This window comes from Xenopus laevis, chromosome 2S, assembly GCF_017654675.1.
Source record: "Xenopus laevis strain J_2021 chromosome 2S, Xenopus_laevis_v10.1, whole genome shotgun sequence".
NCBI classification, from domain to species: Eukaryota; Metazoa; Chordata; class Amphibia; order Anura; family Pipidae; genus Xenopus; species Xenopus laevis.
In genome coordinates this window covers 143,556,772-143,584,028 of record NC_054374.1, presented here as the reverse complement: position 1 = coordinate 143,584,028, position 27,257 = coordinate 143,556,772, and the positions used below count along the sequence as shown (strand labels likewise).

The following is a 27,257-nucleotide window of genomic DNA, read 5'->3' as shown; positions in this document are numbered from 1 at the left end:
CTGTAGTTCCGGCATTTTGCCAACAGGGGGCGAGTAGCGTGGAATGAGGACGCGGCGATAGGAAGTAGAGTAGCGTGTTGTTTATTGGCTGCACGTGAGTCTGAGCCGCTCATTGAGGTCAGAGCAAGTTGTAAAGCACACGGGAGGCTCGTGCTCTGTTTCTGAGGCGGGACATGGCGGCTGGATTCAAGTGAGTGACCCTTACACAGCAGCCTGGCTTACTGGAGTCACGGGGCATTCCTAGCACATGTGCTGTTACTAATAGCAACCAGGCAGTGATTAGCGTTCAGCAGGGAACTACTACTTGTTAGAAGGTGAAAGCAGCCACGTGATTGGTTACTAGGAGGCACAGCACTGGCGCTATTTAACCCCTGTGTTTGTAAATCAGCCCCATACCCTCTAACATGTTGATTAGGAGGAAATACCTGGAGCTGGGGGACCCCAGGGGGCTCATTTGCTGGAATATAGGGACTAGTGATCAGCTCTTACATAGGAATGTTGTAGGTGACATTAAGGGGGTTATTTACTAAACTCTGAATGCCAAAATCACAAATCTTTCAGACATTTATCAAACCTGAGGATGGAAAAGTCTGACTCTGAAAATCCAGGATCTCAGACCTGTTCAGGTTGCATATAAGTCAATGGGAGAAGTCCCAATGGTTTTTTTTGATGTGCGCTGGGTTTTGGGCAATACCCCCAAAATTTTCCTTGTTTTCGGGTGAAAATTACGAAAAAATCTTGACAATCAGATGAAAAAGTCCGAAAAATTCGTGAAAATCGAACAAAAAAGTCCGAAAAATTCGTGAAAATCTGATTTTTTTTTTCCCTGCAAAGCTAATTTTCAGGAAAATTTTAAAATAAATAAGTGTAAAAAACCCAGTTTGTAGCAGAAAATATTGAGATAAACTCGGACTTTGATAAATAACCCCCTTAGGGTTGCCACCAGGCCCGGACTGGCAATCTGTCGGTTCTGGCAAATGCCAGAGGGGCTGCCATAAGATGCCATTGAAAGTCACTATTTAGTGGGGAGCTGATTGGGCCTCTCTGTACGTGGAATGCCAGGATCTATTTTAAATCCCAGTCCTGGTTGCCACCTTCTGAAATGTAGGTTACTGGCTGGAGTGGGTGTGGCAGTGGACGAGACCATAACAGGCGGAGCTGTGACACACACAGGGCAGGGTCCTGACTTCACTGCCAAATCGGAGAGTAAATGTAGTGAGTAGGGCAGGTGGTTATGGGATGGGGCAACTGGATGCAGGCTGGGGGAAGACAACTGGTAAAGTTGGCACCTTTTCCAGTGGCTTAACCTGAACAAAGAGGGTGGGGCAGTGATGCTAGAGGGGGGCATGATTATTTCAGGGCAGGCCCAGACTGGCAATCTGTTTGTTCTTGCAAATGCCAGAGGAACTGCTGTAAGATGCCAAAAACAGTCAGTATTTAGTGGGCTGGTGGGGAGCTGTTTGGGCCTCTGTGTACCTGAAATTCCAGGGCCTATTTTGATTCCAAGTCCAGACCTGGACAATGAGGTACAATGATGACACAATGATGTCGGGTGGGGTTATGACGTCGGGGTTATTTCATCATTTAGATACAATTGGCTGAATTTCTGTTAATGTTTTAAACCAGACAGAAAGCTTTGAACAGGACAGTCCTTTGAAAAACTAGGATTGTTCGGTTCAAAACTAGACACGTGGCAACTAGCGATAAGCAAAATTTTTCACCAAGTTTCGGGCCAAAATGATGCCCATCGACTCCAATGGGAGAAAAAAATTACGCACATCAAACAAAATTGTCGCCCGTCAAAATAATTTTGCTCATGCCCATAGACTTTAATGTATTTTGGCGAATTTTCGGCAAAGTGAAACAGGTCAGATTCGTGCATCACTAGTGGCAACCCTTACCCTGTCTATATTCTGCCTGATGAGTTAGCCCAGTGCTTTAATTGAAAGCATAGGATTATACAGAAACCAGTTATCCAAAAAGCTCTGAAGCACAGCAATGCCGATTCCTTGTTTTTTACTGATTTGCTTTTTTTGTGTCTGTAATAATAAAAAAAAACTTGCTTGATGATGATTAAGCCATGTTGATATTATAAAGGAAGGCAGTCCAAGGCCAAATGATTATTCGGGTTTCACAAGGCATTGTTCGTCAACCCTATGGGCCTTTGAATTTTGTGGCCCATGCACATTGTGCATCCATGCAACAGTATCAGCTGACATATAAGGGGAAGTAGTGGTGAAAATGTCATAAAAGGTACAATATCTGCAACAGCCAATCGGATGTTGGTTTTGAAACAAACAGTAAATCCTTCTTGTTGATTGGTTGCCGTGGTTTACCTAACCTGCTGCAATGTCTGGAAGTTTTAGTACATAAACCAACATGTGTCTATATGTTTGGGTCCCATGGTTGCCAGAGGCAGTTTATAGCACAATGGACTGGCCACCAGGGCTTTTTTAAAATAACTTTTGTATTAGGATTAGATGAACATGACTTGTACAAAGTAAACGGATTTAAATATTTGCATTGTCTCTTGCCTTCTTCTCCCTCACAGGACGGTGGAACCTTTGGAGTATTACAGAAGATTCCTGGTACGTACACTCTTACAGTAGAACTAAAGCCTAACTAAAGAAGTAGCTAGAAATGTTGTACATTATGTTTTGGGGTTCTGTACCAGCCCAAGGCAATCACAGCTCTTTAGCAGTAAAGAGATCTGTGTCTCCAAAGATGCCCCAGTAGCTCCCCATCTTCTTTTCTGCTGATTCACTGCACACGCTCTGTGCTGTTGTCACTTACTGAGCTTAGGGACCCACTCACAATATACAGTACACATAGAATAGAAATGTCACAATGTAATATAATGATTAGTAATTAATACAGATAATTACCACATGGCAGCACAGAAACCAGTGCAATTAGCATCAGAATTTAATAATCAGCCCTGTAGCATCAGCTTATATTACAGACCAATCTCATTTTCTGCTGGATAATTAGTGACGACCCCTAAGCTTAGCTTCTCAACAGCTGCTCAGAGCCCACTGAGCATGTGAGTGTCACAGACACTTTCCAAGATGGTGACCCCCTGTGACAAGTTTGAAGTCCTGGATCATTGCTGCTATTGAGATGCTGAAACTTTAGGCTGGTGCAATGAGTTCAGTAAATAAAATATGGTGTTTTAAGACATTGATTTTTAGGGTTTAGTTCTCCTTTAAGCTGGCCATGCAGGTCGGTCAGCACCATACACAGGCCAATAGAGATTTGGAAATAAGCTGTGGCTTAGGATGGTAGATCTGAATCCAATATCCATTCAGGGCAAAGCCGTGATTCCAACCATAATTAACTTATATATTCAACACCCTAAATTGTTCCAGTTCCCATTGAATGGTAAATGCCCCTAGCAGTGGTACTGGTGTCAGACATATCCCATTGGTGTGTGTATGGCCAGCGTTAGAGCAATGCTTAATTGTGTTACTTTTACAGAAAGAGGCTTGCCGGCCGGATGGACGAGAACTCACTGAGTTTAGGACAACAACCATAAATGTTGGTAAGTACAATATCTACCAAACCTTAATTTTTAGGCTGAATATAGTAACATCCGCATTCTTTATGGCATCCTGTCTGCACAAATGTGACATTTTGTTTACAAGTTGCATGCCTTACGGTGGTCTCTATTAAAGCTGCTACAAATGAGCCTTAAAGGAGAACTAAAGCTTAACTAAAGAAGTAGGTAGAAATGTTGTACATTACGTTTTGTGCTTTTGTACCAGCCCAAGGCAACCACAGCTCTTTAGCTGTAAAGATATGTCTCCAAAGATGCCCCAGTAGCTCCCCATCTTCTTTTCTGCTGATTCACATGCTCTGTGCTACTGTCTGTAATGCTGTTGCATCTCGTTGCAGGTTCCATTACCACAGCAGACGGTTCAGCTTTAGTGAAGCTTGGGAATTGCACTGTACTGTGTGGTGTGAAAGCGGTAGGTAATAAGCGCAGTTCTTTGAGAAGCAATGGTTAGGGGAGATGCTTGTGCCCTAAAATTGAGCATATGCCAGACAAAGATGAAGCTGGCCATGAAGTCTAATGTAAATCATAGCTGTATGGAGGGATCCCTCCCATCAATCCTACAGTGTGCAAATGAATAGCAGACACCTAGAATACACTGATAGGGAGTCTTGGTGCAGGGTTTTGTAGTTCTACATACCCTTTGTCCTTGATCTAGCAATAGTCTACCATATTTCTGAATTTGATTTTACATTTCTAGGAGTTAGCAGCTCCTCCAGCAGATTCACCTGATAAAGGATATGTCGGTAAGTAAATGTTTGTGGGAGGGCATCTGTGTTTTATAAAACTGGATCATATCCAGGCTTGGAGCAACTTTAAAGAGTATATTTCTTATATTGCCCTGTTGGGCCAGCCAAGTTTGTGAATTATATCCTTTCCCTGTGTTGTTAAACCATGTCTTTAGAAAAGGGAAATAAAACACCGTACTTCGGCTCCTGCCTTGTAAAACATTTATTGCAGCAGAAACGTGGCACATTAAAAGGCAGGAGCTGAAGTATGGTGTGCTTTATTTCCCTTTTCTAAACGAATTGTCTTGTTGGGCTTGGAAGCAGCCTGGGATTGAATGCACCCTATGATAACAAGTAAGTGGTGTGCCGAATAAGATAATTGTTTTGTTAAACCATGTGATGTGTCCCCTGCTTACGTGTATGGGCAGTGACCTCTTCATAGAAGGGCTATTGGAGGTGATAAGGAAGGTTGTAGCAGTTACATAGGGTTGAAAAAGACAAAGTCCATCAAGTTCAACCCCTCCAAATGAAAACCCAGCATCCATACATACACCCCTCCCTACTCTCACATAAATTCTATATACCCATATCTATACTAACTATAGAGTTTAGTATCACAATAGCTTTTGATATTATGTCTGTCTAAAAAATCATCCAAGTCCCTCTTATAGTCATTAACTGAATCAGCATCACAACATCACCCGGCAGTGCATTCCACAACCTCACTGTCCTGACTGTGAAGAACCCCCTACGTTGCTTCAAATGAAAGTTCTTTTCTTCTAGTCTAAAGGGGAGGCCTCTGGTACGGTGATCCTCTTTATGGGTAAAAAGGTCCCCTGTTATTTGTCTATAATGTCCTCTAATGTACTTGTAAAGTGTAATCATGTCCCCTTGCAAGCGCCTTTTTTTTCCAGAGAAAACAACCCCAACCTTGACAGTCTCCCCTCATAATTTAAGTCTTCCCTCCCTCTAACCAATTTAGTTGCACTTAGTCTCTGCACTCTCTCCAGCTCATTTATATCCCTCTTAAGGACTGGAGTCCAAAACTGCACTGCATACTCCAGATGAGGCCTCACCAGGGACCTATAAAGAGGCAGAATTATGTTTTCATCCCTTGAGTTAATGCCCTTTTTTATACAAGACAGAACTTTATTTGCTTTAGTAGCCACAGAATGACACTGCCCAGAATTAGACAACGAAAACTAAAACCCCAAGATCCTTCTCATTTAAGGAAACTCACTGCCATTAAGTTGGCTAAAGACAATACAGCTTAGGGTAAAACTGCAATCAATCAATACACAGATACCGATAATTATATATAAATTGCCTTAGTATTGCTATCAGACAAGCAGCTTCATGTTTTGCCTTCATTGAGGGCGTGGCCATCAGAAAAAAAACCTCTGCAATTTTTCTATGTGATCACTGCAGCAGGTACAGCCCCATGTGCCTTTACAGAGAGACCATAACTATATCAGTTAAGTTATTCTCCAGGAATTTTCTCTTATACTGACAAAGTTAACTCCTCTGTTTTCAGTTCCAAATGTGGATCTTACGCCCTTGTGTTCCTCACAGTTTCGGCCTGGCCCCCCAGGAGAAGAGGCTCAAGTTGCCAGTCAGTTCATGGCAGATGTCATTGACAAGTAAGACTTTGTGAAGAAGTCCTTGTAGTTTATCTTCATAACAAAAGCTTTAGAATTGGGTTCAGTAAACTTGTGCTGTGGGGTCGGAAGCAATTTTGGGAGTCGGAGTTAGTCGCCAAAAACGACTCCTAATAACTTTAAATACAAATCTGAAAATAATCAAATCAGATTTAGGAGCTTCTATGAAGGAGCATATGGCAGAAGCAGATTCTGTTTCTAAGAACAATACTTTAGTTAATTTTGGATTGTATTTAACAGCTGTTCTACAGCTATATGCCAGGTATATATATAATATAATATATAATATAATATATAAGTTGTACTAGGTTTTCCATTTGTCTTTGGTTTATGTAGTTTAGTTTGGTTTAGATTTACCAAACAAAATGGTTTATATTTGTGAGCTTTAGCAGTGATAAAAAGCCTTGTATGATTTGTACTTCAAGGAAAAATAACACCAAAAAAATTAAATTGTTTTAAAGTAATTAACATATAATAAACTGTTAGCATGCACTGGTAAAAGCTGTGTGTTTGCTTCAGCAAGACTATATAATCAAGCTGCTGTGTAGACATGGGGGCAGCCATTCAAGCTGGAGAAAAGGCACAGGTTACACAGCACATAACAGAAAAGCTCTGTCCAATACAATGGTGTGTTATCTGCTGTGTAACCTGTGTCCTTTCTCCAGCTTGAATATCTACCCCATGGCTATACAGCAGCTTGTTTATATAAACTAATAGTCTTTATGAAGCAAACACACCAGTTTTACCTGTTAAGAACAACCGTATATCATATTTTAATAACTTTGATACGTTTTCAGTTTTTGGGTGTTACTGCTCCTTTAAAAACGGAGGCGTCGTATTGCTAGCTTAAAGAGGAGGTTCACCTTCAACGTAACTTTTATTATGTTATAGAACAGCCAATTCTAAGCAACTTTTCAATTGGTTTTCATTACTTATTTTATATAGTTTTATATTTATTTGCCTTTTTCGTCTGACTCTTTGCACCTTTCTAATGGGCGTTGCTGACCCCATCTAAAAAACAAAAGCTCTGTAAGGCAACAAATGTATTGTTATGGCTACTTTTTATTACTGATCCTTCTATTCAGGCCTCTCCTATTCATATTCCAGTCTCTTATTCAAATCAATGCATGGTTGCTAGGGTAATTTGGACCTTAGTTACCAGATTGGTTAAGATGCAAATTGAAGAGCTGCTGAATTAAAAGCTACAGAACTCAAAAATCTTCAATAATTAAAAATGAAAACTAATTACAAATTGTCTCAGAATATCACTCTCTATCTAATAATAAGTTATCTCAAAGGTGAACAACCCCTTTACACTGGTTTCCATAATCAATACAAGACGCTTTACTGAAACACTAAGGTATGAGATGAAACCATTTTCCATGTTTAGTTCCCAGATGCTCCTGAAAGAAGACTTATGCATCGCACATGGCAAGGTATGGATCACATACAAACTGCCTTTCATTTTTTTTTTTTTTAAATATTTCTTGAACATGTTCCTGGAGAGACAGAAGTTCCCTGTATAATGGCCAGTGTATTAAGTGCAAAATCATATTATTAATAGAAGCCATGATTTTAGAATGTGGGGTAGTAGGTATAATTCAGACCCCGTACGTCACCAAGGAGTTTCATCTCAATAAGGTCATGGAACTCATGTGGCTTCTTATATCCTCCTGTTTTACAATAGCAATGGGGGAATATTATTTTTATGATACTGGTATAGCATGTATTATCCAAAAAATTCTAAAAGCCGGCATTTTCAATACAGTCTTATTTAAACAATCAATATTTAACTGCTATTATTAGCCTTATATTACACTGCTCCAAATTACAGGACGACCCTGTCTTTACAAAGGCTCATGTTCTGCATCATAGATATCACTATGCACAGAAAATAACCAATTATGTTAAAGGAAAAGGAAAGGCAAAAAAAATAAAATCCCATTTTCACTTTCTTTAATGATAAAGAAATCTATCTCCAATATACTTTAATTAAAAAATGTGTAACGTTTTTATAAGAAACCTGACTGTATGCAGTGAAATTCTGCTTTCATTTACTGCTGTGGATAGGAATTGTCAGACGGTCCCTAACTGCTGAGCAGGGAAACAATCCTATTTATGAACAGCAGGGGGAGCCCCCGCCTTACTTCCCAGCCATGCAGAATTCAAGCAGCTTTGTTTATGACGATCCCTAAGCAGCCCAGACCACACTGAGCATGTGCACAGTCTTAGTCTTGCAAAGATGTTTAACAAAGTTACAAGATGGTGACCCCCTGTAGCCAACTTTGAAAGCATAAATTATTTGTTTGATTAGGCTTGTGGTGCAGTAAGTTCATGTTTATATTTAGTATACAAAAGACAGCATTTCTAGCCTTATTCTATTTTAGACTTTCCTTGTCCTTTAAGTACTTTTATAAGGATATATTTTATAATTCTCTGTGCGTGTGTAATAGTATTCTTAAGCCACCCTCCCCAAAGAGGACATCTGCTTGTTCTTTCCTTCGAATGGCCATTTGCCCTGATTGTTTTAAATGTATATTTCTCTTGACTTCTTTTTGTTCACCATCCCTAGCTAGCATGGGTTCTGTACTGTGATCTCATATGTCTCGATTACGATGGAAATCTTCTTGACACTTGCATGTGTGCATTGGTTGCTGCTTTACAGAATGGTAAGTTATTGTGAAACTGTCTCTGAGGGTACAGGGAGTGAAGTGTTGTACGGCAACGGTAAACCCCTTTTGCCCACATTCCCTAGAATCACTGCAGGCTTAGCTGTTATCGGTTGCGACTGATTTCCTCATCTTGGATTTTGTTAGGAGTGTCACAAGCTCGGGCAGATTTATCAAGGGTCGAATTGAAAATTAGAAATTTGAAGTTTAAATATTTTTAATGGGCAAAACTGTCATTCGACTAGGAAGTTATTCGAGTCGAGTTTTTTTTTTAAAAAAAAAATCCGAATTTGATTTTAGAGATTTATCATACTGGCTCTTTAAGAACTCAAATTCGACATTTCGTCACCTAAAACCTGCCGAATTGCTGTTTAAGTTAGTGGGAGAGGTCCAGGGATAAAATTGGAGTTGTTTGCAGCCTTCCTGACATTCAAGGTTTTTTTTTTTTTGAGAAAAAACTGGAATCGAGTTTTTAAAAATTCAAATTGAATTCGATTCGAGTTTTCAGGGCGATTTTAATTCATCCGAGTTTAATAAATTTGATCTTATTAATACGTTTCGATTGGTCAAATTTAGAATTTATGGGAGTTTCTAAAAATTCACATGAATTAGAAATTCAACCTTTGATAAATGTGTGCTCTGGGCACCTGTTAAGCTTAGGGGTCGTTGCAAATCATCAAGCAGAAAATGAGATTCGTCTGCCATAGAAGCTGATGATACAGGGCTGATTATTCAATCCTTCTCATTGCATTGGATTCTGAGCTGCCTTGTCATGAGAATCTGAATTATCAGCCTTGTATTGTGACTTTTATATTCTTTATATCGTGAGTCAATGCCTAAACTCACGTAACACAGTACTGTAGATGAGGTTGGAAAGGACTTCTGCTCATCAAGTTTAGAGCTGGATAAAAACAAGAGGGAGTCCATATTTGGAGACAGATCTTCACTGCTAATGGGCTGTGGGTGACCTGGGCTGGTAGAGAAGCCCAAAATGTTCTACCCTACTTCTTTAACTTTAGTTCTCACTTTTACCCATTAATTAATAAGCCCCCATAATTACGTCCCAATCTTAAAACTGCAGTCTGCAACCTCTGTTCCAAAACTACAATATCCAACAACCGATAACAGCTTTTAGCGTCTGGTAGATACTGAAAGTGGTTGTTCAACCACAGTTGGACGTTATCAGTACTTTTTTTTGCCTTATTGTATCGTCTCACAGCTGCACGTCTCTGTGTGGTGCTTTCGGCAGTTGCCACTGCTTGGACCCCGTTTAAAGGCAGTCTTCCCTTTACAGGAACAAACAGGTTTTGTCAGTAAAATACACATTTAGGTGCAGATTTATCAAAATGGGAGTTTAGAGCTTAATAAATTCTCACCCACATTCTATTCATTCCTATGGGGTTTTTAGAGCCGCATGTACGAAATGGTTAGTTCTAACTTTCACCCATTGATAAATACAATTCTAAAAATGACCTAGGAATTTAAAGAACGTGGGTGAGTTTTTCATTTCTTAAACTCTAAACTCACATTTTGATAAATCTGCCCCTTAGTTATGCAATGAGGGTCCAGAAATTGAGCCGATTGTTGATGTCCCTTCTGGGCCCCAAGAAATGTTAATAAGAGCTATGCACAGAAGATGATCTGTAGGAAACGTTCCAGACCATAGGACATTTTTGTTTGTTCTCAGTCAGCAGTTTTTTCTTATTTGCACATTTATAGGCATTATAAAATGTTTCTGGACTTTCAGTAAAGTTGATGTGAACTCACAGGCTCCCCGTTTGGCCGCCATCTGTGTGAGCACCTGAGATGCTCTTAAGTGTCCCCTTGCCTGCTTCACAAATAAAGCAAAAACTGCTATTTTAATTGCTAAAGCCAAAATGACCAGCTTGAAGATCTAATTGTGCAGATATTATTGGTTTCCTTTTGCAGTAAGGTTGCCATCTGTTAAAATAAATGAAGAGACTGGTTTAGCAGAAGTGAATTTGAAAACAAAGTGTGCCCTGAAAATCCTGAAACACCCGGTAGCTACGTCGTTTGCCCTGTTTGATGAGTAAGTATTGGAATTCTTTTTCACCTTGGTGCAATAGGGCAGTTTTTTTTTCATATGTTTCACTGGAGGCACCAGCTCAGGACTGGTGGTGGGCACTGGGGAAGTTGAAATCAATCTAGTCTGTGCTTCAATGGCGCATGTTCTGGTTGAAGAAAGACAAGCAGCCATACATACATAGCGCCACCAAGTCTGCTTGTTATCATGAGGGACAAGGAGTGTTTACATGTCAGTGGTGCAGTTCTATAGGAGGGAGGTCTCTGCGGGTTGTACACATAAAATATGCTCTCCTTTAATAACCAGTTTTACTTTGAACTAGAGTTTTTTTTTCATGTTCAAGCTTTGTCTTTGTATGTAGTTATTGATTTGGCCATGCAGACATGTAAGGCATAAGTGGATAATATATTTGCTTCGCCATAATGGCGGTGACACTTAAAGGGCATGTAAAGGCAAAAAAAACCCCCATTTTTACTTTCTTTAATGAAAAAGAAACCTATCTCCAATATACTTTAATTAAAAAATGTGTACAGTTTTCATAAGAAACCTGACTGTATGCAGTGAAATTCTCCCTTCATTTATTGCTGTGGATAGGAATTGTCAGATGGTCCCTAACTGCTCTGCAGGGAAACAATCATACTTATAAACAGCAGGGGGAGCCCCCACCTTACTTCCCAACCATGCAGAACTCAAGCAGCTTTGTTTATGACAATCCCTAAGCAGCCCAGACCACACTGAGCATGTGCACAGTCTTAGTCTTGCAAAGATGTTTAACAAAGACCATAAATTATTTGTTTGATTAGGCTTGTGGTGCAGTAAGTTCATGTTTATATTTAGTATACAATTACAAAAGTATACTATTTTAGACTTTACATGCTTTTAAAAGGAGAATTTAAAAAAAAAACCCTCCCCCTCAGCCTACGTACCCCCCCCCGGGCAAATGCCCCTCATTTTTAACTTACCCCTACATGCAGATTCTGGCCTTAGAGTTCACGGCAGCCATCTTCTTCTTCTCCGGTAATCTTTGTGTATTGACCGCATTTTCGGCGCATGTGCAGTTGGAGTAAATTTCTGGTCCCGAACAACTGCACATGCCACAAAAATGAAAAAGTGACTTTCAGCGCAGTGGTTCGGGACCGGAAATCTACTCCCAACTGCGCATGCGCCGAAACTTCTGAAAAAGACAGAAGAAGAAGAGGGCTGCCGTGAACTCAGAGGCCAGAATCTGCATGGAGGGGTGAGTAAAAAATTAGGGGCGTTTGCCCAGAGGCAGGTAGGCTGGGTGGGAGGAGGGAGGTTTTTTTTTTTAATTACGGGTTGAATCCTCCTTTAAATGAAAAGTAACACCAAAAAAAGTGTTTTAAAGGAAGGACAGTATAATGTAGTGTTGCCCTGTATTGGTAAAACTGCTGTTTGTTTCAGAAACTCTACTATAGTTTATATAAACAAGCTACTGTGTAGCCATGGGGGCAGCCATTTAAAGCTACAAAAAAAGAGAAAAGGCACAGGATACACAGCAGATAACAGATAAGTTCTGTAGTATACAGTGGAAAGGGGAACTATCGCGATAATGAAAATTTAATAAAAGCTTTATCATACTAAAAAAAGCGTAAATAAAATCAAATAAATATTCTGTACCGTTTCTGAAATAATTAAGTTTATCTTCACTATCCCTCTTTCAGCATCTGTTTCTCTACATTCTGTCTTCATGCAGTAGCTGGGCGTCCGATATTCATTGACCGCACATTATATTTTTTATTACTTTAAAAGTCTTTAGTTTTTGGTGTTACTGTTCCTTTAAAGCAATTTGGGACCATAAGTTTGAAGATGGTTAGTGACAAGCAGTGCAAATAAATCATTGTAACAGGTACTTGTTACAGTGAATAGTGTAGTAGTATTCTCAAGGTTCTCTACTCCTACTATAATTCTAGACACTAGAATAGCAGCAGACACACGTAGAAAACCAATTCTCTGTCCCCTCTTGCGCCTAACTAATCACAGAGGTAGGCAGGGTGGTTGAAGTCATGTCCTGTAGTTACTCTCCATCGCCAGACAATTGCACTGTCCCGATCATGCGTATTATATTAGTTGTAAGAGTGTTATTTTCCTTTACCAGCACATCCCTTCTGGTGGATCCCACAGGAGAAGAGGAGAGCTTGGCCAGTGGACTACTCACTGTTGTGACTGATGAAGATGAAAGGTTATGTGCCACTCGAAAACCAGGTACAGGCGATGAAAAACATTGACTGCTTTGTTCTGTAACCAGCTGAGGCCATTGTGACCGTTTTCCCCCACCCATGTGTTAAAAAAGACAGTGGCATATATTGTAAGAACTTACTGTATGAACTTACAGAGCTGCTTGGTAATGAGCTCCATTTCTCTTGCCTACATTGGGGGACACAGGCACCATGGGGAGATTAAAGGAATTGTTCAGTGTAAAAATAAAAACTGGGTAAATAGATAGGCTGTGCAAAATAAAAAGTGTTTCTAATATAGTTAGTTAGCCAAATATGTAATGTATAAAGGCTGGAGTGATTTGATGTGTAATATGTCACTACTTCCTGCTTTTCAGCTCTCTTGGTTTACACTGACTGGTTACCCTGGCTACCAGGCAGTAACCAATCAGAGACTTGAGGGGGGGCCACATGGGTCATATCTGTTGCTTTTGAATCTGAGCTGAATGCCGAGAATCAATTACAAACTCACTGAACAGAAATGTACCATGTGACCCCCCTTCAAGTCGCTGACTAACTCAGAGTTATAGAGCTGAAAAGCAGGAAGTTGGATTCTGGCTGTTTTATTAGACATCTGTTCTCTCCAGCCTTTGTATATTACATTTTTGGCTAACTAACTATATTAGAAACATTTTTTATTTTGCACAGCCTATCTATTTACACAGTTTTTATTTTCACACTGAACTGTTCCTTTAAGATCCTGTTGCTTGGAGAAAGGACACTAAAAGGTTAAAGTGGTTCCTCCTCCTCTGGGCTTCATCCCCGCCTACCTCCTCAATCCCAAGTTTTCTTTTAGTGTCCTCAGAAGGAGGACGGACACTTCATGGCTGGGAGCAATGGTACAGATTTAAGTATCATGCCACTACTGGGGGTCAGTGTTTCTCTTCCAACCCCTCCAGCCAAGGACTTCTGATCTGAAGATGCTCTGTAGCCTTCCTGCTCTACGGAGGCTGCAGGCTGGGGAGCTACCCCGCACACTACCCTGGGCACTGGTTCCCGCTCCCCGGAGGCTGCACCACTAGCCACAACAGAGGGTATACCTTTTATTGAGCATTCCTGGCTGGCATGAGGAGGTAAGTCAATTCCCTCCCCCATTACTTGCTGCCTGTCAGCTCTGCAGAAAGGCATTTAGTTTCACTTTCACTGCTATTCTCTGACAGAGATTTCCCTACAGGGGGACATAGGACACGGCTTCTTCTATCCTTTTCTCCCTCTTGCGCCTGTGACTGCATTTTTACCTTCCTACCCGGGTTCCCTGCGCCATTTCACAGCGACCTTTCACGCCACTATCTGGCACTGCATCTTGTCATTGCTCATAGGCGCCATCTTACTAAGGTACTATACCAAAGCCCGGGAAACCTCTCTGGTGGCCTTTTTGGATCCGCATCTCTCTCCAGCACTGAGTGTTTCCAGCCTCACTGTCTCTCACAGGGAAGAACAAAGCACCATCCTTCTTACCTTGGTGAACAGGTAGTTACTTTCCTTATCTCTCGCTCTCTAGAGGATTACCACTTCCCTCTCTCTATGGCACCTACTGTGTGGGTTTTTCACTACCTCCATCTGTCTCCACAGATCACACTCTAAGGGAGAGGTGGTTCACTCCTCTGGACTCTCCTAATATATACAGGAAATTACATTGCAAACCTAAATTTGCTAGCGTTTCGGCTGAGCCAATATGTGAAGCCTGTAAGCCTGCAGCAGTCACTGCACAATTACAATCCCACACAGCCATACCAGCCAGCTCTGCGACAGCTCAGAGCTCAGATTCTGAATTGGTGTACGCTCTATCTCTAGCGGGTCTACAGAACCTAGAAAGAATACCAGAAACTCTAGACATGGTCCTACAGCACCTATCTACATAGTCTCAGACTGGTCACTCAGCAGTCGACCACAAAGTGACCTCCCCTTTCTCCACCTGTATCGCCTGATGAACAGGTAGAGGGATCAGGGGAAGAAGGACAGATCCTATCCGGAGATGAATCTGATCAAGATCAGGATGCCCCACGATCACAAAGAGAGGTTGAGGGCCTGATTCAGGCATTATTACAGGCACTATGTCTAGTAGACACCCTGCCTTCAGCAGAGGCAACCAAAAACATTTTCAAGAGGCAAAAGAAGTCTTCTTGCCTATGTACAGCTGGATGACATTGTTAAAGCACAATGGAAAACGCCGGACCATAGAGTCCAATTTTCCAAGCGCTTTACTTAAACTTATCCTTTTACTCAGGACTGTACAGACCTTTGGTCTTCACCCCCCCACAGTGGACCTACCGGTCTCGAGACTGTCAAAGACCACCACCATTCCAGTAGCCATTGCGGCTTTCTTTAAGGATCCTATTGACAAACGTCTTGAGGGTTTCTGCAAGGCGATTTCACAGCAGCAGGCGGAGCTCTCTGACCTATTTTTGCCATCGCATGGGTATCCAGGGCAATGGAGATTTGGGTGGAACAAGTGGCCAAACTCATTGGCTCAGAAAGCCCCTCCACAGACCTCCTTCTAGCACAGATAGCGGACGCAAACACATATATTTGCGAAGCGGTCCTGGACGCGGCTAAGCTCGCTACAAAGGCTTCGGCACAATCCATTGCAGCCAGACGTTTCCTTTGGCTAAATAACTGGTCAACTGATCTTACCTCGAAGCGGTCTCTGGTTGGTCTCCCATTTTGCTGAAAACTTTTCGGTGCTGAACTAGAGGAGATAATTTCTCAAGATACAGGAGGCAAGAGCACTTTACTTCCGCAAAACAGACCCAAGAGGACTTCCTTCAAAAGGCGACCAACAAGCTCCAACCGCCCCAGATTCCTATCAAGGGAGAGTACTTCTTGGTCAGGAAGCAGAGCTGCGCCTAAACCCACACAGGACAAACAGCCTCTGCATGAGGCGGTGCCCACCCAAAAGCTTACCCTTGGGCGGATGCTTGTCATTTTCGGGAGGTGTGACGGCAGAGAGTACTGGACCCCTGGGTCCTACAGATCATATCCCAGGGCTATCTCATAGAATTCGCTCATACTGGAGAACCCAGGCACTCCAAGGGGTTCTACACACCCTGACTGCCTCCGGGGTAGTACAGGCAGTCCCTCAAAGGGGCTTCAGTTTCTACTTAAACCTGTTTATAGAACCCAAAAAGGATGGATCTTTTTGCCCCTAAAGGCACTAAACGACCATGTAAAGAAGCACCACTTTAATATGGAATCCATCCAGTCAGTCCAATTGTCCCTGGACTTGGAGGATTTCATGGCGGTGATCGACATCAAAGATGCACACCTGCATGTCCCCATACATCACAACCACCAACGGTTCCTTCGCTTTTCAGTGGCAGGAGAACCTTGGCAATTCATGGCACTCCCCTTCTGACCCTTCGCCAAGGGTATTCACAAAGGTCATGGCTGCAGCTCTAGAGGACCTGCGACTGCAGGGACTGAGTGTCATACCAACCTGGATGACCTACTGGTAAAGTCCTGTTCTATGGCACTTGCTGCAACTCATCTCCAGACAGTGATGCAGATACTAACGCTGTTAGGCTGGCAGATAAACTTCCAAAAATGTCGACTCGACCTTCTCAGAGTACAGAATATTTATTTAGGTCTTGTCCTAAATTCTTCAGTGGGAAGAGCCTTCCTTCCCCAATCCAAGATCACCTCAATGCAGGGGCTCCTGTCAGCTCTGCAGAAAGCGGATCAGGTACCTTTACGATTTGCCGTGAGAGTGCTGGGGACTATGGTGTCATCCCGTGATTCCATACACGCAGCTCCACACCAGGGCCTTACAGAGACTGATACTCCAACACCAGAGGAGGAACCGAGTGGACCTAAACTGCAGGATTCCCCTATCAGAACTAGTTTGAACCTAAATCAATTGATGATTTCGACCAACAACACTTCAGTCAGGAAAACCCTTCCCCAATCACCAGTGGACAGTCATCACAACAGATGCCAGTCTACAAGGTTGGGGAGGAGTATTGGGAGACTTAACAGTGCAGGGACGTTGGTAACACTACTCCCCATCAAACTACTACTCCCCATCAACATCCTGGAATTAAGAGCAATCCACCTCTCATTGCTCCACTGGTCAGATCTACCTGTAATAATACAGTCAGACAAGGTAACAGTGGTGACTTACATCAACCACCAAGAAGGCACAAGGAGTAAAGCGGCCCTCACAGAGGTTCAGCAAATTCTTTTGTAGGCGGAAAACACAGTACCAGCTATCTTAGCAGTTCATATCCCAGAGGTGGACAATTGGTGGCAGATTTTCTCAGCCAAGAGACCTTAGATCAGGGCGAGTGGAGCCTATACCCAGAGGTTTGAGTCTGGCAAGGTGGGGCACTCTGGAAGTAGACTTAATGGCATCCAGCTACAACAGCAAGCTTCCGAGTTTCATTGCAAGAAGCAACGACCCACTGGCCCTAGCAGTGGACACACTGGTGGTTCAGTGGCAGTTTCACCTAGCATATGTCTTCCCACCGCTGGCACTTCTGCCACGTTTAATCAAGACAAGAAAGGTTAGAGAGGCACCCTACTGGACTCGCCGCACTTGGTTCACAGAGCTCATAAGTTTATCAGTGGACGCACCATTCCACCTGCCAGACAGAAGGGATCTGTTATTTCAGGGACCGATCATCCACCCGAGTTCACCACGGCTGGCTTTAATGGCGTGGCACATAAATCTCTAATCCTAGCCAGATTAGGAGTTCCAAAAAAGGCCATACCGACCTTACTAAGGGCTAGAAAGCCCGTCTCGGCATGCATCTACCACAGGGTATGGAGAACATTCATATCCTGGTGTGAATCAAAAGCCAAAGACCCACAGTCATGGGACGAAGGTAGCCTATTGTTATTCCTTCAGAAGGGTTTAGACAAAGGGCTGGCCCCCTTTTCAGCAGCAGCTTGCAATGCTGCCCAACATCAAGACCTTCCTCCAGGGAGCATTGAGGATGATACCTCCGTACAGTAATCCAATCCCTCCCTGGGATCTCTATATGCTACTTTCCGTATTGCAGCAGCAACCGTTCGAGCCATTGGATTCAATTCCAATAACTCTGCTGACTCTTACGGTAGTTTTTATACTAGCCGTCACTTTGGCTAGATGAGTTTCAGAACAAGCAGCTCTATCCTGTTGTCCACCATTTTTGATTTTTCACAAAGACAAGGCGGTTGAGACCTACCCGTTGGTGTCAGAATTCCATCTTAACCAGGACCTGGTGGATCCTTCATTTTGTCCTGAACCAAAGACAAAGTTGGAACAGAATTTACACAACCTAGATGTGGTTTGTTCTCTCAGAACATACACCAGGGCAACCAAGAGCATAAGGAAGGTGGACAACCTCTTTGTCTTACCAGAAGGACCACGGAAAAGCCTTAAGGCATCTAAGGCCACCACGCCTCAGCCAAAGTGAGCTTCGGGAGGAAAGTGTTGCAGGCGGTTATTCCCTGAACACTAGGGGTAAAAAGTCCCGTCCTCATGGGTCGCTTTGGGACATCCCCATGGTGCCTGTGTCCCCCAATCTAGGCAAGAGAAAAATTGATTTTTGTACTTACAGTTAAATCCTTTTCTCCTGTCCTACATTGGGGGGACACAGGCCTTCCCTCCCTGTATTAGTTCAAGTTAACGTTGATCAGTTAATATCATATATAATTGTAATTGTTAAAATACCAACAAGTTCAAACAGCAGGTGGTTCATACCGTGCTTAGCTTGTATTGGGGAGGTGCTATTTCTCTTCACATGGGCAATTGGTAGGGCTCGTCATCTCTTCAATCTGAGGATTGAGGAGGTAGGCACGGATGAAGCCCGGAGGAGGAGGAGCCACTTTAACCTTTTAGTGTCCTTTCACCAAGCAACAGGATCTTCATCTCCCCATGGCGCCTGTGTCCCCCAATGTAGGACAAGAGAAAAGGATTTAACGGTAAGTACAAAAATCTATTTTTTTAAGCTGCACCCATGATTTGTCGAGTAAGCCATAGCTTTTTCCCTGATACCTAGGAATTTTGTGTTACAAGCTCCATCTCAGAAAAAACTTGAGGTATGTGTAGACAATTCAAATCTTTAAGCTGTGCCGTTAAAGTAGAATTCAACCCGGTCCCCAACAACTGCGAATGCGACGAAAGTCACGAAACATTTTCCCAAGGAAATTACAGATTGAATTCTCCTTTAAAAAACTATTTCAAATGTATCCTTTTCTCTTGTGTAGCTGGCCACTGATAGTTTGCATTGTGTTCATATGGTTTGGTTCCATTATTTTTTTTTAATAATATGGTTACAGTTAAATTAAAAGATCTTACTACAGTTTTAAGGATCCATAAATAATGTTCACCCACTTTGTCCTTCAGGGATGATGGGGAGGCCCATTTATCAAAGGTCAAATTTCAAATTCATGTGAATTTTTTTCATTCGAATATACTCGACTGGGAGGTTAAGAAAAAATTAGTCTTGAATGTTTCCGACCAAAAACTCGAAATGTATTTGATTCGTACGAATCAAGTTTTTCTCCTGAAAAAAAAAAAATCCTCTGTCAGGAAGGCTATTAAAATGTCCAAATGGCCATTGACTTTGTAAGTGAACTCGGCAGGTTTTAGGTGGCGAATATTCGAATTAGGACTGTTTTCCATGCTGGAGATGTGATAAATCTCATTCGAATAGGGGGATTAAAATTTGAATGTTTGATTTTTTGACACTTTGAAATTCTAATTCTAATTTACTATTCGACCCTTGATAAATCTGCCCCTTCAAGACCGATACTCTCCCTTTTCCTACACTGTTTGAAAGCAAAGTGTTGGTGCTGAAGATACTTTGCCTGTTGTTTTCATTGAAAAATAAAGTAAATGTTAAAAAAAAACATTCCCCACAGCGGATGTGCTAGAATGCTCTTTTGTGTGTGTAATGTGGTTTCCATATAACCCAAAATATAAAGATTTGGAATCACTGGTTTGACACTAACTTTTTACAGTCTAGTGAAAAGGAAGGTCAATGTGGTTAGACCATGTGCCAGCCATTATTATGCGGTAATGCTTATTACACAGGCTGCTCACTAGGTGACTCCTGCATGGCAGTGTTTGTTAATCTTTTTCTAAGGGGGCACAAACTGAATTGAGGAATAAGCTTTGTGACCCCAAAATTGGTCCAGAAACAGTATACACTTGTTTTGCTTACTATTGCAGAAAAAAAACAAAACGGCTGTCTACTGAGGGTAATAGCAACCCACTCTTGGGAACCCATATTAGGTCCTGCCCTATAAGTTAAAGGACCAGTAACATCAAAAAATGTTTTAAAAAAATAGTTAGTATACATTGAAAAAAAAACCCACCATGACAAATTAAAGGAGAAGGTCTATATAAATACACCATTAAACCCTCAAAGTAATGCTGCTCTGAGTCCTGTGTCAAAAGAAACACCATTTCTTTCTATTGTGTACACATGGGCTTCTGTATTAGACTTCCTGTTTTCAGCATAAACCTTCAGGGCTAGGGCTTGAGCATGCTCAGTTTGCTCCTCTTTCCCCCTCCCTTATCCCCCTCGATCCTCCCTTCTCTGCTGTAATCTGAGCCTAGAGCTATGAGTGAGCAGGGAGAGACTCAGGCAGGACGTGATGTCACAACAATCTAATATGGCAGCTGCTATCCTAAACAAATATAGACAGTGTCTAAAGCTGTTTACTCAGATATGGTAAAGCATTCTACAGAATAAATATAGTGTTATAGCTTGCACTATTGTGGCTAATCTACTGCTTCAGTACCTCTCCTTCTCCTTTAAACTATAAAAGTCGCAAAGCCTTTATTCTTACTGAAACTCTGCTTCCGCTCCTCTTCAGAAAACGCAACACGGTGACGATCCACCATGCAGCGCTCGATTTCTCCTCCCTGGCTATCTCCTAAAAGAAAGGCAGGGAGGAGAAATACAGCATCGTCCGATGAATCGCCCAATAGCTTTTTTCTTAATAAAGACTTTGAGATTTTAAAGTTTCATTTGTCTTAGTATTTTTTTTTCGACGTATACTAACAATTTTTTTTTTTTTTATTTAAAAATTGATGTTACTGGTCCTTTTACTTATAGGTCAGGATCTAATATGGGTTCCCAAGAGGTCCTTTAAGAATCAATGTGCTAGAGTTAATTTCCTTACCTTGAGTGGAAACCGATTTGGGGAAAAGAAAATGATTTTTCTTGGTAGAAAAATAATTTTCATCATAAACCCAATAGTACTAACAATTGTTTTTTTTGTTGTTTTTTTTTTTTTTTTTTTTTAAATGCTAAGGTGGGAGTGCACTTTCGGCAGAGAAGCTTCAGGAGTGTATCAGTCGGGCCATCACCAGACACAAAGAAGTGACAAACCTTCTGCAAGAGGCACTGGCCAGTGTCAAGTCAGAATAAGTAGTAATTTGTCATTTTAAAATGAACATGTAAAAAGTTATATTTGTTACAGTGATTACCCACCTTTTGTACTAAATAAAACAATACCAGGACTACATTTACCATCTACTGTTCTGTCTCTACGGATGCAGTGTCTTCTCACATGGGATTGAAAAAATAAAATAAAAATTGCACCTGGTTTGTGACGTCCCCCAGACCGCTACTAATGTACGTCCATTTTAATGCTCATTTAAGTCGGACATCTCTTCACAAAGCTTGTTTGCAAGTATTCGTGTAAGAATAATTTAAAACAGTTTTAAAAAAATAATTACTTGGAAAGGCAATTGTTGGTTAATGATTCTGCTCAGAGGTGTGATATGAAGTTCAAGGCTCAGGGTTTGGCATCAAATCCGGCACTGCCCCTCCTTTTACTTCTTGATTGGCTGCCGGAATGAGGCAGGGGTGGGAACGGGGCTGCTTGTGCTGCTGTTGCCGTAGCCATTTGCTGCTGCATTTGATGATGCAAGAATTGCAACTGTCAATGCAAGAGTGGAGACAAATACAGTTAAAGCCATTTCATGGTCTGTTAAAGCTGTACACCGTGCTAGGGTTTACTTAAGGGATGCACCGAATCCATTATTTTGGGTTCGGCCGAACCCTTCGCTAAAGATTCGGCTGAATACTGAACTGAATCCACATATGCAAATTAGGAGTGGGAAAACATTTTTTACTTCCTTGTTTTTTTACAAAAAGACATGTGAATTCCCTCCTCACCCCTAATTTGCCGGGCCGAATTTGAATCCTGATGAAAAAGGCCGAACCAAATCCTGGATCGGGTGCATCCCTAGTTTACTTCTCACCTTACTTTAGAGAAGGAGGCTCGTAGCTCAAGCAGGTTTGCAAGAAATTTATGCAGAACACCAATGCAGGAGGGGGGTGTATCCAAGGAATGATTGGGCATGCAGCACCAAAATCTCCAAAGCATCTCAACTGCTGACTAACTTCAACTCTTGGAGAGAAGCAAGTCTCTTACAGCTTCAGTGCCCCCCAACACTGGAAGAGGGGGGGGGGAAGGATCTTGGGAGGTTTTATTATAAAACAGTTGCTATATCCTAAGCTTGGTCAAAGATGTGACTGAACTATTGCACTAACTATAAAAAAAAAAAGAGTAGCAGCTTTTTGGCTCTGAGAAATCCTCAACCATGCATTATGAATTGCAGCAATATGTGAGTGGCATACAATACACCTTCTTGATTTTAGGATATTGGTTTATTCACACAACGCCCATAGAAGCTTACAATCTTTAAATGCTACCGCAAGAGTGTTTGCTAGCTGTAGTCTGAAAAAAATAAGGCCTGGCTTATTTCAATTGGCAAGCCACAGAGTAGATTTAAAGCAGCAGCGTTTACTTAGCATGTGCATTTATTCACAGAAGTTGCCGAATTACTTGTACTTGTTGCTGCTGATGTTGTAATGCAGAAGAGAGCTGCAGTCTCTGTGATGGCAGGTTTTGCCCGGGTCTGTTCCCAGCAGAGCCAAGCTGAGACAACACTACAGAGAGGAGAAGCAGGGACGTCAAACTGGTAGAGTGGAGGATTAGATACAGGAGAAACTACACATAGGGGCAGCTATTTATTACATTGAAATTCTATAATGGGGAATTTCAACCTTCAGATGTAATTTAACTACAGCTCCCAATGTCCTAACAAGAGCAGGCTGATGTTACGGATGCAGGGATAGGTGGTTGGGGGGGATGCAGGTCTCTCGTAGGATTTGGTATCTGAGCTGAGGTTTTAGTGAATAGATCTTTTATTTATCAGAGCTGAGGGTGTGCTGCGAGGCCTTTCAACACAACAGAATGTAAGGGAAGCTATAGCAAGAAGGCAAACTGAGACTAAGGGAATACAACACTTGCATAAATCTCATGTATGAATTTCCTTTGGATAATTCAATGTTCATAGGGAAGCAAATATCCGCTGTGCACGCCTTGGTGGGCACCAAATATATAAGGAAAACTGCAAATCCATCCAAGCAGCTGCTGCTAAAAGGCCAATAGCACCAACAAAAATGAAAATAATTCATCTGAATTGACTGCAGTCAGGTCAGCGGTCTCCTGCAATACCCATTCTATTTCCCATTGTACTGAATAGGAAGCAGCTGACCACAGGAAGTAGGGAATTTATCGCTGCAATCTTCCCAGGGTGCCTTGGCATTTAATAGGTTAAATGGTCCAGCAAAAAAGAACTGAAAGGTATATATGAAGGAAAATACAGTGAAACCTTAATTTTACATCCCCTGATTTAAGTTTTCCCTCATTTTACATTGTTCTTTTGTGGCCCCGCCTACTGTATATATTTTGCATAATACATTTCCCTGATGTTACATTTTCTTGGATTTGACATTTTTTTTCTGGTCCCCTGAAAAAAAAGTAAAATGGGGGTTCTACTGTGCTTCCCCCCCAAACTATGCAGATCTAGTAATGCACCAGAAGTATTTGCACCAACTGGTGACTATAGAACTTGTCAGCTATTCTAACAACATTCAGCTAGATCTTGCACAACACATGGGATGACTATTCCCTGTAGGTATAGCTTACCTTTAATAAAGCTCATAAAGGGGAAGTGTGTGAAGGAACAAAAGACAAAGACTCTCCGTACGTACCAGCTGCTTGGGGAGGCATGAAGCCGCCTACTCCGGTTAAGTTAATAACTGCAGCCTGCTGAGCTGATAAAGTCTGATCTTGGTTGCTAGAACCTTGGTCCATTCCCTGACAGAGAGAGAGAGCAGAGGAATTGAAATTAATGATAGCACAGGTCCCCCATTTAACTAATGGAAATACAGGTATAGGATCCCTTATCTGGAAACCCGATATCCAGAATTACGGAATGTCTCTCATAGACTCCATTTTATCCAAATAATACAAATTTTTAAAAATGATTTCCTTTTTCTCTGTAATAATAAAACAGTAGCTTGTACTTGATCCAAACTAAGATATCATTAATCCTTATTGGAGGCAAAACCAGCCTATTGGGTTTATTTATGTTTAAATGAATTTATAGTAGCTTAAGACCCAAATTACAGAAAGATCTGTTATCCGGCAAACCCCAGGTCCCGAGCATTCTGGATAACGGGTCCCATACCTGTACTTACATTGCATTTACTATTTCACTGAAAAGTTACAGAAATGGCTGGATCTGTTAATGGGAGATTGGCATCTTCTTAGGCCATCGTTTGAGCATCAGTGACATGCTCAGTGGGCTCTGGGCAGCTGTTGAGAAACTAAATATAGGGGTCATCATAAATCATCAACATATATTGTAATATATATGTGTATTGTGCTAAACTGATAAAGGGCTTGGTGGCCTTGTAAAGAATTCCAAATCTATAATATTACATGTAATTACAGGGTAGTTTCTCTTTTGTTTTCCATATATTTAAGGACATGCCTTGATGTACACTATAAAGCAGTAGTGATACAAACTGTTTCAGGCCAAGACACATTTGAAGGTCTAACCTTTGGCCAAAGCTTTAAATATCTCGTGAAATGAGTGCAGATATTGGAAAATATAGAAGTGCCGGTGATTCAGTCACAGTTTAAAGAATACATAAAACAACAAATACATATTCACCCCAAAATCTCATCCTAACTAACCTTTGAAAACTTTGTAACAAAAGCAAAAGTTGGGAGAGACTTACGGTTACTTGAAAAAGAGGAGCCCAAATGATGTATAAAAAGTAGAAAATCTTTATTTAGGACATAATTAAGCCTAACGCGTTTCCTGCCAAGAGTGGGCACTCATTATGAGTAAGTTGAGTAAGTGCCCACCCTTGGCACGAAACGCTTCAATTTATGTCCTAAATAAATATTTTCTACTTTTTATACATCATTTGAGCTCCTCTTTTTCAAGTTACAGTAAGTCTCTCCCAACTTTTGCTTTTGTTTGACTTTACCAAATTATATGGCCGTGGACTGGGGGCTCTCTTTGGGATGTGACTACTGTGTATGATTTTTTGACCTACTTCACTTTATGAGACAAGAATTGATATGGAACTTTTGATTACTGCCTAATTAGTAGAACTGCACACCACAGCAATAGAGTAAATTGTTTGAAAGCTTTCTCCCTAGTTTGCACTATAACTGGCTTTGAGGCTAAGCCCACCCAACCCCGATGGCAAACGTGATTATGTATTTATACTCCATACCAAAGTAATTTGCTTTAGATTTCCTGGGCAATTGAACAGGCCACTTTGACATGTGTCTTTCAGTAACCCCAAAACATAGCATCCATTGTGCCCCAAACAACCCCACTGGCTGCAAGCAAGCACTTGCCAGGAGACTGATGTATATTCTATAACACACACGTTGTGGCATTTTTACTGAAATCTGGAGTAGGTTTATAATCCTTGTACAGATACGGGACCTGTTATGCAGAATGCTCGGGACCTTGGGTTTTCCGGATAATGGATCTTTCCGTAATTTGGGTCTTCATGCCTTAAGTCTACTAGAAATTCATTTAAACATTAAATAAACCCAATAGGCTGGTTTTGCCTCCAATAAGGATTAATTATATCTTAGTTGGGATCAAGTACAAGCTACTGTTTTATTATTACAGAAAAATTCAAATTTAAAAAAAAAAAAAACCTCGAATTAAGTTTGGATGACAATCTAGTCGAATTTGAATTGAATTGAATTTGATTTTCAATTTGACCCTTGATAAATCTGCCCCTTAATGTGTTGTAGAATGGCTAAGTCAAAGCAACTTTCAATTGGCCTTCATATTTTCTTTTTTTTTTTTAGTTTTTTTTTTGCATTTTTTGAATTATTTCTTCACTGACCCCATCTATTAAACAAATGCTCTTGTAGGACTACAGATTTTTATTACTGCTACTCTTTCTTACTCATATTTCTATGCAGGTCCTCTCCCATTCATATTCATAGGGTCATTTGGCCCTAGCTACCAAATTGCTGAATAAAGAGCTAAATAACTCAAAAACCACAAATAATTAAAAATGAAAACTAACTGCAAATTGTCTCAGACTATCACTCTCAACATCATAATCAATTTTAATTTAATGTGAACAACCCCTCCAAATGAATAACAACTCTCTGCTAGTTGATGATACAGCGCTGCAAGTTTATCTATACCCAGGGGCAATCCGTGGGCTGCTGCAGCCTGAGGCGGCAACCCCGATGCCGCCCCCCTCTCCCGTTCAGCGCTTCAAAGTTTAGCGTCGGAGCGGGTCAAAAGGGGTGGTATCGCCAGTGCAATGAGAGCATACTGTGCTTTCTGCACTAGCAGAGACGAATTTCCAGTTTAAAAACTGGAAATTCAGCTCTTAAAGTTACAGGAGTTGGCTTTTTGCCGCCCCTTGTAACTGGCCGTTCACTGCCGCCTGAGGTAAAGTGCTCACCTTACCTCATGGCAGGAACGACCCTGTCTATACCACACTCCATCTATAAGTGCAGTCTGTCTACGAAACCTGGGAGAGTATTAAAAAGCTTTCCTTGTTGAATCCCCAAGGGAACCTAGTGTAGGTGTAAGTCTGCACACATTAGTTTGCAACACAAGCTATAATGTTATGTCAGCCCTTTAAGCAAGGCCTGGTGTTTAGAACATGTTACATATTTATGGTATGCTAGGTAGGAATAGAAGGCAGTCATATCCAAGATGGTGGAATAAAAGGAATATGCAATAGCCAAATATGATACACATATCTTTTTTATGGAAACATTCTGATTTTGCTATTTGAATGAGTTCTGATATGGAATCCTTACCGAAGGTAAAAGTCCCAACTGTTCTGCCTGCTGTTGTGGGCTGGAAGTCAAAGTCTGTTGGGGCTGTTGAGGTGAAAATTGGGAGACTTGTTGTTGCTGCTGCTGCATGGGGTTGAATAGGATTGGAGCACCAGAAAGCTGTTTGAAGATGACAACCAATTTCAGAAAAAAAAAACCGTATCGCTCCCAGATAATAGACAATCGAATTGTGCCCAGTGCCCATTTCCTTCTAACCCCCATAACCTTTTGAGAC

At 41.4% G+C, this 27,257-nt stretch overlaps 2 protein-coding genes across 9 annotated transcripts in view; one reads left to right on the top strand and one right to left on the bottom strand.

The window, feature by feature from the left end:
• The first annotated feature begins 95 nt into the window (after positions 1 to 95).
• Positions 96 to 21,346, top strand: exosc8.S (exosome component 8 S homeolog). The gene is given in 11 exon segments (NM_001085922.1): positions 96 to 190; positions 2,552 to 2,588; positions 3,478 to 3,541; positions 3,895 to 3,968; positions 4,254 to 4,299; positions 5,816 to 5,921; positions 7,330 to 7,375; positions 8,512 to 8,608; positions 10,538 to 10,658; positions 12,769 to 12,875; positions 21,134 to 21,346. Coding segments are annotated over 11 exon segments (831 nt in total). The 5' UTR covers positions 96 to 173; the 3' UTR covers positions 21,250 to 21,346.
• Positions 21,347 to 21,452: 106 nt separating this feature from the next.
• supt20h.S (SPT20 homolog, SAGA complex component S homeolog) overlaps positions 21,453 to 27,257 on the bottom strand; it is a 59,973-nt gene continuing 54,168 nt past the window's right edge. For 5 of the 8 annotated variants that reach the window (XM_018248481.2, XM_018248485.2, XM_018248484.2 and 2 more), the window contains exons 22-25: positions 27,005 to 27,142; positions 23,890 to 23,995; positions 22,676 to 22,779; positions 21,453 to 21,763 (exon numbers count right to left, since the gene is read on the bottom strand). In XM_018248481.2, the coding sequence (XP_018103970.1) occupies positions 21,620 to 21,763; positions 22,676 to 22,779; positions 23,890 to 23,995; positions 27,005 to 27,142 (492 nt within the window). In that variant the 3' untranslated portion in view covers positions 21,453 to 21,619. 8 annotated transcript variants of the gene reach the window in all.